The 10,843-nt window shown below is 18.5% G+C and overlaps 2 protein-coding genes across 2 annotated transcripts in view; one reads left to right on the top strand and one right to left on the bottom strand.

Moving 5' to 3' along the window:
• PGSY75_1134600 (putative zinc finger protein) overlaps positions 1–3,972 on the top strand; it is a gene marked incomplete at both ends in the record, with an annotated part of 5,115 nt that extends 1,143 nt beyond the window's left edge. The window contains one exon of the mRNA XM_018786464.1: positions 1–3,972. This exon is cut by the window's left edge and continues 1,143 nt beyond it. Within this exon, the coding sequence (XP_018641259.1) occupies positions 1–3,972 (3,972 nt within the window).
• Positions 3,973–4,760: 788 nt separating this feature from the next.
• On the bottom strand, positions 4,761–10,160 carry PGSY75_1134500 (putative alpha/beta hydrolase; the record flags this gene model as incomplete). The annotated part of the gene is made up of 2 exons (XM_018786463.1): positions 4,761–4,930; positions 5,156–10,160. The coding sequence occupies 2 exons, from the start codon at positions 10,158–10,160 to the stop codon at positions 4,761–4,763; spliced, it is 5,175 nt and encodes a 1,724-aa protein (XP_018641258.1).
• Positions 10,161–10,843: the final 683 nt, after the last annotated feature.

Below are 10,843 nucleotides of genomic sequence, written 5' to 3'. Positions count from 1 at the left end.
AATAATACCCATAATTTTAATGGAAATAGTAATATTATGAAAGGTTTTTTAAAGGAACCAAATGTTCCTAATAATCCAATGTATTTAAATAATAACACCCATAATTATATACCATATAATAATAATATTCATAACAATCATGGTTATATATATAATAATATGGATTCCTATGTTGCACCTTGTTTACCTTATTCTTATTATTATAATTATAATATATCACCATTTGATCAAACAAATATAAGAAACAGTAATTATCCATTTACATATTATCCATTCTATACAACCAATATTAATAATAATCCTGCATATTCATATTTATATAATAATAATCAACAAATTCATCAAATAAATAATAATATTCATTATAATGACTTAATACATAAAAATTTCTCAAATGCTTTTTTTTTAAATTCTAACACTATAGGAAACTCTCCTATCTCAACAAATTATATTTCTAATAATAATGTAGAGGGAAATAATAATTCTAAATATTATAGAATAAAATTATGCCAATATTTTAAAGAAGGAATCTGTCATAAAGGAGATAATTGTTCATATGCTCATTCAACAGATGAATTAAGAAATTATTTTAGTTTTAAAAAAACAAAAATATGTGAAATGTGGTTAAAGAATAAATGTGGAAATATAGATTGTGTATATGCCCATGGAGAACTAGAATTAAGAGCAACCCCTGATTTTTTTAAAACAAAATTGTGTAAATTTTTTAACACCAGTGGTATGTGTCCTTTATTTGATAATTGTCGACATGCCCATGGACAAGAAGAATTAAGGAAACCTGGATATATGAATAATTCTCATCAAGCAGATACATTAACAAATAAAAATAACGATAAGCCTTTAATTTATGAAATTAATGATAAACACGTTTCAAATGAATCCGTTTCTACTAAATCAAATAACAAAATAAATGAAAATAAAAATGATAGAAATGTTTCTAATAACATAATTGATAATGAAAAAAGAGAAAATTTACATAAGGAAGAATTAAACAATCAAATAAATGAAGGAACACAAAATAAAAAAATAAATAAAATAAAACAAACTAATGAAAATAATATATGTAAACAAGATAATGAAGTTAAAACCTTAATTGAGAATAATAAACAAATTGTTCATGACAAAAAGGAAGAAAAAAAACGTCAAGATAACGAACAAGAAAATGAAGCTAAAATAGAAAAAAATAAAAAATTCAATGAAGAATTCAAATCACAAGAACAAGACGAAAAAGAAATACATGTACAAGGAGCAAATGAAACAAAAGTACAAACACAAAATAAACAGAAAAACGCGGAAGAAAAAAAAGAAGAAGAAATACAAGAAAATAATTCCCCAAACCATATTTATTCTCAAGAAAAAAAGAAAAAAACTCCAAAGAAAAAAAAAAAAAAAAGAAACCTAATTAACTCTTCTAATATAACTACTAATTTGAACAATGATTTTAAATGTAACAAGTTTGAAGAAAGAGAAGAAGATAAACCTACTGAAAAAAAAAGAAACTCAAATTGTAATATATTGATTCAAAACATTAGAGGTGAAGAAGTACAAATCTCTTCCCTAAACCAAAGCAACGTACCAAACAAGGATATAGAAATAATTTTACCTAAAAATGAAGAATCATTAAATTTAAATAGGAATAAATACTTTTCTAATAAATATGATGCAGGAAAATTAGACCATGTAACTTATTACGATACATATGAAAAAAAAATTATAAAATTAGGTGGAGAATATAATAAAATAGAAAAATGTGTTAAAAAAAGAAATATAACAACATACAGCCAAAAAAGAGAAAAAAATGATATAATGACACACAAAGGTTATTGTAAAAATGGCTCAAAAATAAACAATCATATGCACAATAATGAAATAATAAAAGAACAAAACACAGTAAAAGTAAATGTAAAAGTAAAAAATAATAAAGTATTAAATAATAAGTTTAAAGATGATGAAAAAATAAGGCGTGTAAAATATACCTTTGTCAATGACACACATAACTTGCATACAAATAAAAAAAAAAATAACGATGCTACAAAAATTGAAAAAACAAATAATTACATAAATATGAATGTAAAAAATATAAATAAGAAAAAAACGTATGGCAACTATTCTAAAAATGAGAAATGTCTAAATGAGCAATATAAGAGTGAAGCACACAATAATTGCTTAACAAAAAATAATGAGAAGACAAAATTTAGAAAAGATGTAAATAAAAATAAATGCAAGAAAGAAAAATATAATGAAAAAGAAAAGAAAAATTTGGAAACATCAGCACAATGGAAAATGAAAAAACACAAAATGAATAAAATTGTATTAGAATATAAAGGGTGTTCATGTGTACATAATAATATTCGAAAGAGTATCAACAATAAAAATCAAAATGGAAAAGAAAATATGTCAATAAATGAAACAAATAAAAAAGAAGTGACAAAAACATTGGCAAAGAGTTATTCAAATTGTACTACCACTACAACCTGTAGTAATTATAAATATAAAAAGAATTATATGAATACATCTATTGCAATTTCTAATTATTTTGATAAGAATAATTCGTTTCAACATAATAAGAAAATGATAAATGGTAAAGTATTGGATGCAACAAATAAAATTGCAAATATACCAAATGGGCGCATAAAATATATAGAGGAAAATACATATAAACATAATAATAATATTATAGTTGATAATAATTTAAATTATTATCATTTAGATAATTCAGGAAATAAAATAATTTCTCTACCTAACTATAGCAACCCTATATATAATTTTAACGATACATCTAATTATATTTTAACCTCACATAATGATAAGAATTTGTCTCCTATATCTCATGATAATATTATCAGACAAATGAATGGATATAAAAATATTAATCATAATGGAGATTATATATCCAATATGAATTATGCAAATTATTTTCCTCATGTGAAAAATAATAACATATTATTGAATCATAATATAATTCCTATGGATATCATATCAAACAATGGAAATTACTACAATAATATAAATAATTGTATATATGACTGTAACAATCCATATTACAATATTCCAAATATGGGGATTAATAATAAGAATACATTTGATAATTTTACGACAATAAATCATAATAATAATGAAAATATTTCCATGCATATAAAAAATGAAGACACTTCAAATTGTAAACCACATAATCATATTATATGTTCAAAAAAAGGAGGTAATAAAGAGAATAATAGAACAAATAAATCATTTAAATATAATATAACCTCAAATTCTATAAAAAATAGAAAAAAACAAAAAAATTTTAATTACAAACCTATAAAAGAAGCAAACATATATTACATCAATGACTATAAAAATTCTGATACATATAATTTTACAAATGAACAAAAGGATATTTCATCAAAAAATATAAAATATAACAGATCAAAAAAAAATTTATTCTTTTCAAACAATAATAATAATAATAATAATAATAATTTTTTAATAAATGAAAGGAATATACAAGTACCTAAAACACCACATATTATAAAAAACAATATAAAACCAAATACATCTAATAATATTTTATACAATAATAATAATAGAAATTATATGAATCACATAAATATCAACTGGAAAAACAAATCTATTGCAAAAGATATGCAATTTTATCAAGTTAATGATAAGGAAAAAAACAGAAAAAAAAAAGAACCTTTCTTTCCATATGTGCATAGTGATATGAACTTTGATCGTAATTATAATAAAGTGAATAATAAAAATTGGAGTTATAATAATGAATCTATTATGACAAATATAAATAATATTAATCAAAACAATGATAATTCTATTAATAATAATATTGCTAATAATTATTATAACCCTCGTAATATCTATGAAAATAAAACATCTTTTATTGATGCAATGAAAAATATTTCGCAAGAAGATATACAAAATGCATTTATGAATAATATGGTGACATTTCAAGATTGAACAGAAAAAAATAATATAATATATATATATATATATATATTTAAATATTTATAATACTTCATACATGTAAATTCTTTTCAATTTTTAAAATATATTTAAAATTTTTGTCTGACGTATTTATTTTTTTTTTTTTATACTTTCATATGTTATATATATAAAAAAAACATATTTTATAAATTTATGAAAAACTAAATTTTCTATATTTTAATTTTTTTTATTACATCCATGATACAATATATATATATATATATATATATATATATATATATACGTATAACTCAAAATATTAATTTAAAAAATAAAAAAAAAAACAAATAATTAAATAAAATATATAAAAATTTCATAAAATTAATTCAAAATATTTAATGTTCATGAAAAAGCTATATTAGACACGTAAAAACTTTTACAGAAAAAGTAATTTTAGAACACCATTTATTGGATTCAAAAAAAATAAGAAAAAGTAAATAACAAATTTTTACATAATTCATAATATTGACAAACCCCAAAAAAAAAAAAAAAAAAAAAAAAGAAAATGAATATTATATATATATATATATATATATATTAATATATAAATCTAACAAATGAATATATAATATAATATAAACTAGAAATATATTTATGAATAAAAAGAATAATTTTAATTAAAAATTGTGCATTAACATAATTTATAACATAAAATGTATAGACAACTTAAAAAAATAAAAATAAATACATATATATATATATATATTTTATAAGACATAAAAAAATACAAATATTTCTTTATTTTATATTATTTAAAATTTTTACTTTATCTTTGAAAACTCCTTTATTACTTTATTCAAATAATAAAATTTTACATCTTCTTCGCTGTTTACTTTGCTTATTTCTAAATGATTACAATATTTAATAATTGTAAAAATTTTAGAATAATATAAATATGCTGAGGTGGACGGAACTATCATTGTGTGTACTCCTATAAAAATATAAAAAATATAAAAAATATAAACACGAATATAAATATAAATAAATAAATAAATATATATATATATATATAATATATTCAGAAGACATTTATGATATAATGCTTTGTGGGAGACATAATTTATAATTTATAATTTATATTCTCCACATATATAAAAGAATAATTTAAGAATTTTATATATGTTGAACATTTATTTAAAACATCATATTTTTTAACCTATAAAGGGTAAAGGGGATTTCTCCGACTCAGAAAATGAGTATACGATTAAATCTTTATTTTTAATTCGTTCCTTAAAAGATTGTTGTAAATAATTTAATGTAGAATCATAATCATTCAACTGATAAACATAGGGTGATAGAAATGGTTTTAATAAGTAAGCACTTGATGATAAAGGCGAACCAAAATGTGGTGTAGCATAAAAAAAAATACATTTTGTTTTATTTAAAATATGATCACTTTTTAAGAGAATATATTGTGTTAATAATCCTCCCATAGAATGAGCAACAAATATTATATCATTTCTTTTTCCAATATTCATATTTTTTAATTTTTTTAATAAGAAACTAGATATCTCATCAAAATTCATCCTATCTGTATAAAAATATTTTTCTTTATGTGTATTATATTCAACCATATTATTATTTTCATCCTTATTTGTATTAAAAAATGTATTTACAACGTTCATATAATAATTATACATATTATCTGTAATTTTTTCTTTTTCTACATCAGCATTTGTAATAGAATTCTTGTTTAATGATATATCATCTTGTTTCTTTATATATTCTACTTCTTTATTTTTGCTTCTTTTAACATTATGCTTAGTATACAATTTTGTGGTATTTTTATTATCATTTTTATAGTATACCTTTGTGTAAAAATTACCATCAGGATATAATGGGGAATGATAATTAAAAACATAAATATTTGAATTTCTTTTATTTGGATATAATAAATAAAAAGGCCATATAAGATATGATAATTCATCACTATACATATCTAAATCATGTTTCAATTTTTTATTTTGTAAAAATAAGGATTTGAATAAATTTTTATTAATTACTTTTGTCTCAGCATACACTGGTAAAATATTTTGGTTATGTTTATAATTTAACATTAACATATTTATTAAATGGTTATTAAAAATAAAATGAAAGTTATTTTTTATTTTCATTAATCGTCTTATGCCTTTTCTATAATCGTCATATATAATAACATTATCTTTTTCTTCTAACTTTTCCATGCTATTAAATTTAACATTGACAGTGTTACTATTATTCGACAACTCTTTATTATTTTCTTTAAGAACATTATTTTTTTCATTTGTAAAAAATTTATTATTTAAATTTGTCATTTCAAGAAAATTCCACTTATTAATATTAAATATATTATTCATATTATTATTGTTATTACAGTTGTTATTGTTGTCCCTATTATTATTATTATTGTTATGGTCACCATTTTTTTCACTGTTGTTATGGTTACTATTATTTTCATTATTGATATGAATATTATTGTTATTATTGTTGTGTATAGTCTTTTCATTAGTATTATATTTCAAATGATCAAAATCTTTCTTTTTAAATCTTTCTAAATTTTTATTTTTATAATAAAAAAAATGATCAGAACCATTATGATACAAATTAGAAAAACGCCATGTACGAAGTGCATTACCTCTTAACCCATGTACAAATATCAAATCCAGTTCTTTTCTTTTTTCTATTTTTTTGTTCATTATTTTCCTTTTTTTCATTTCTTTCTTATTGATTTTTTTGTTTAATTTTTCATTAGTATTATTTTTTAAATTATTCTGACTAGTCATACTATAATTATCAACTAGTTTTTTATCACTTCCCTCCAATCCTATATTATTCACCTGTTCCAATGTATTATTGTTTATACATATATTCTTTTTATGATATTTTTTTAAGAGTTTATTCCTATATATATTATATTTCTTAGAATAACTATAGATAGGTAAGAAACGATCATTCAGTTGATAAAATTGTTGATTATATTTACTAATCATATATATATTTTCATCTAATAATATTTTATTTTTTATTTTTCTTTTTATATTTTTAAAATATTTATGGTAATTATTATTATAATAATTATTATAATAGTTATTAGCATATATATATTTCAATATATTATTTATATTCATGATACTTTGATTATATGGTGTATTATGATATTTTATTTCTTTATAACAAATTTCTTCTTTTATCATTTTATCTACCTTTTCTAAAAATCTCTCACATTTATGATATTGTTTTTTATCATGTTCATTTGCAGAAGTAACTATTTTATTTTGTTTCTTTGTTCTTTTTACCTCTTTTATATTTAAAGTACTCAATAGTAATTTTTTATTTTTTTCTTTTTCCCATTTTTTTTCTTGTTTTTTCCTTTGTTTTATTATATGCATATAATATTCATAGTGTGATTTAATATTGGTTAAGGCACGTATACTATCGAATAATAAGCAGCTTGGAAGTAATTCATTTTTTATATTTACTAAGGAATTTAAATTCATGTTATCATTAAAAAAAAAGTATTCTGCACTAAAAAAATAAGTAAAATTAAATGATATTCTTAAAATATTTTGAATAATATTTTTATACATACAATATAATAATGAAAAGGAATCAAAACATATATCTTTTGATGTTAAAGAATTTGCATATATTCTTAATATAATACTTAATTCATTATATATATTAGGATTTAATCTTTTACGAATTCCTTGTGCTTTTTTAGTAACTTCTAAATTAAAATAATCTTCTTCCGTTTTGTTATTTGATGATACATTTAAAGAAGAAATATTTAATGTTGTAATACCATTCATTTTATTATTAGATGTTGTTATTATATTTTCATTATCATATGTTTTTATAATATTTTCATTTGTATTTATATTATTAGACAATAAATCATTTTGTGTGTCTTTTTGTTTTTTATTTATTTCTTTTGAATCCTTTTCCTTATTATTTTTAGATTCATATTTTTCGGATTCGTTATTTGTTATTATATATCTTTGATCATAATGAAAAAATTTATTTTTATATTTATTATTTGAATACATATTAATTAGAAATAATAAATCTAAATTTAAAGAATTTAATCTATTTATAAACATATTTCTTAATATAATATGTAATCCTGTATTAACATAAACAGACGAATTTTTTGTAAGTTTTAATAGTTCATTTAATTTTTTTAACAAATGTTCAACATTTAAAATATTCTTTGGATTTTTTAATTTATTGTCTATATTAATAATATTAAACAGAATATTTTCATCATTTTCAGAAATATTCTTTTCATTTTTATTTTTTTTCTTATTTTCATTGTCTAAAACTACATTACTATCCTTAGTACTACTTACATATTTTAATTTATATTTTCTTTCAATATGATTAATAATTTCGCTTAAACAACTTTCAATAATATTATATCCCTTATTATTATATTGAACTTGTTCATTTAATGTTATATAATCTAAGGATTGATAAATAAGTTCGCATAACATAATTTTATTTTTACAGTTTTGTTTCTTTATGTTTAAATTTTTTAATAAAATATTTTTAGATACCCTATTATCCCCCTCAGTAGAATTATTATTATTATTATTATTATTATTATTATTATTATTTTTATTTGTGTTGTGGTTAATATTATCGTTTAGATTATCGTTTGTTTTATTTTCTTTTTTCTTTTTTGAAAAAGGAATGGACCAGAACATCAGCATCCATCGTCTTCCAACAGAAGCTGCTGATAGAAAGCTATTTATTAATGTTATATTGTTTTTACTATTTTTATTATCTACTTTTTTAACATTGCTTATGAAGATATCTTCATTTGTTTTATCAACATTATTTAATTTAAACAATAAATTTAATGTAAATAGAACATAATTTTTTAAAGTTTCATTTATAATATCTGATTTATATTTATAAGTATTTTCATAAAATTTTTTTCTTAAAATTTTAAAATTGTTATAACTTGTTAAAAAATTAATATTTGATAAATCATTAAATTGGAAATAAATAGGAAAATTATTTTCTAAATATTTAGAATTGATAAAATAATTTCTTTTTAAAAAGAAGATACATTTTTTATCATTTACATAATTATATTGATAAAACATATTTCTATTATTATTATTATTATAATGAATATTATAATTATTATTATAATTTAGAATATTATAATATTCTAAATCTTCATCTTTCCAATTATATATTCCATATCTATTTAAATTAAAAAATTGATTTTTTTTTAAATTTTCATAATTTTTATATATTATATTAAATTCATTCAATGGTTTATATTCATAATGATGTATTAAGCCCTGATCAAATATTTTAACTTTTCTTGTAGTATTATAAATATATATATAATAATATAATAATAAAGTATAAAAATAAAAATTGAAATTAAAATTGTTTTCGATATGTTTCTGTTGTATGTCTTTCTTCATATTCATAACAAAATTTAATTTCATTAAAAAAAAAAACATAAAAGTATCATCTAATATTTTACTTTGTCTATTATCTATAGATATATATCTTAATAAAAAACAACTTATCTTTAATATTTTCATATTTCTTTCATTAATAAGTAAATTTAATTTTTCTAATTTTCTTTTATAATTTTCTTCTTCATTCTCATTATTGTCATTATTTTCATCATGTAAAAATATATTATAGTTATTATATAAAATATCCTTTTGTTCTTTTATAAAATGCTTATCTAATGTATCAGTATTACATTTCAAAAATTCTTGTCCAAGTATTAATAATAAGCCATATACATCATTATTACTTAAAAGATTAAAACTGTTTTTGCTTTTAACAACTTCATAAAGAAAATTTAAAGAAAAATCACTTAAAAATTCTCTATCTCTATATGTATTTATTATATCATTAATTAACAGTTCAAATTTATGTAAATATTTTTCTTGGTTTAATAAATGAATGAACACATTTTTTTTCTTATAATAACTTATAAAAATAGGATTTCTCTTTTTTCTCTTATTAGAATCGCCATTCTTATTAACTTCGTTATATTCAATTCTTAGTAATAATGGTAATGTATTATATGTTTTATCACGTTTTATTACATTCAAATTTTCATCATTATATGAATTTTTTAAATTAATTTTAGATAATAAATTAAGAGAAATAATACTTATTTTCTCAAGGAACCTATCATACATTTTTTTTTTTTTTTTTTTTAAATCATGAAAATGAAAATGAATTCGTAATTTTATATTGCTATATTCATTAGAATTTTCATGTTACTATTCAATTGATTTTACATTTGCATATTCTTTTGAATATTCTACTAAATTTTATTTTGAACTTTCTATAGAATTTTCTTTTGATTTTTCACTTTTTTTTTTTTTTTTTAATCATTTTATTAATCCATATTTACTCTTAAAATTATATATGGACAATAATAAATAAATATATAAACATAAAAATATACATATATATATATATATATACATGTATGAAAATATTATCTACACGCACACATTAATATATTTAAATAAAAGCATAAACATATATTATATATATATATATATATATATTATTATGCATACATCGGACTTACAAATAATATACAATAAATATACCATATATATAGTACTTCATATTTAATATAAAAGAACAGTATAATATTATATTATATGATAAATATATTTAATGTACTTTTTTTTTTTTTTTTTTACAAAACAATTACGAAATATATTATGTACACAAAAAAAATTTTAGATTACGAATTTTCATACTTATTCAAATATATAAGTGAACAAATAATATAAACAAAAAAAAAAAAAAAAAAAAAAAAAAAAAAAAAAAAAAAAAAAAAAAAAAAAAAAAAAAAAAAAAAAAA

This window comes from Plasmodium gaboni, chromosome 11, assembly GCF_001602025.1.
Source record: "Plasmodium gaboni strain SY75 chromosome 11, whole genome shotgun sequence".
Lineage (NCBI taxonomy): Eukaryota > Apicomplexa > Aconoidasida > Haemosporida > Plasmodiidae > Plasmodium > Plasmodium gaboni.
Note: the sequence above shows the minus strand (reverse complement) of the source record. Positions and strands in the feature narration are given on the sequence as shown.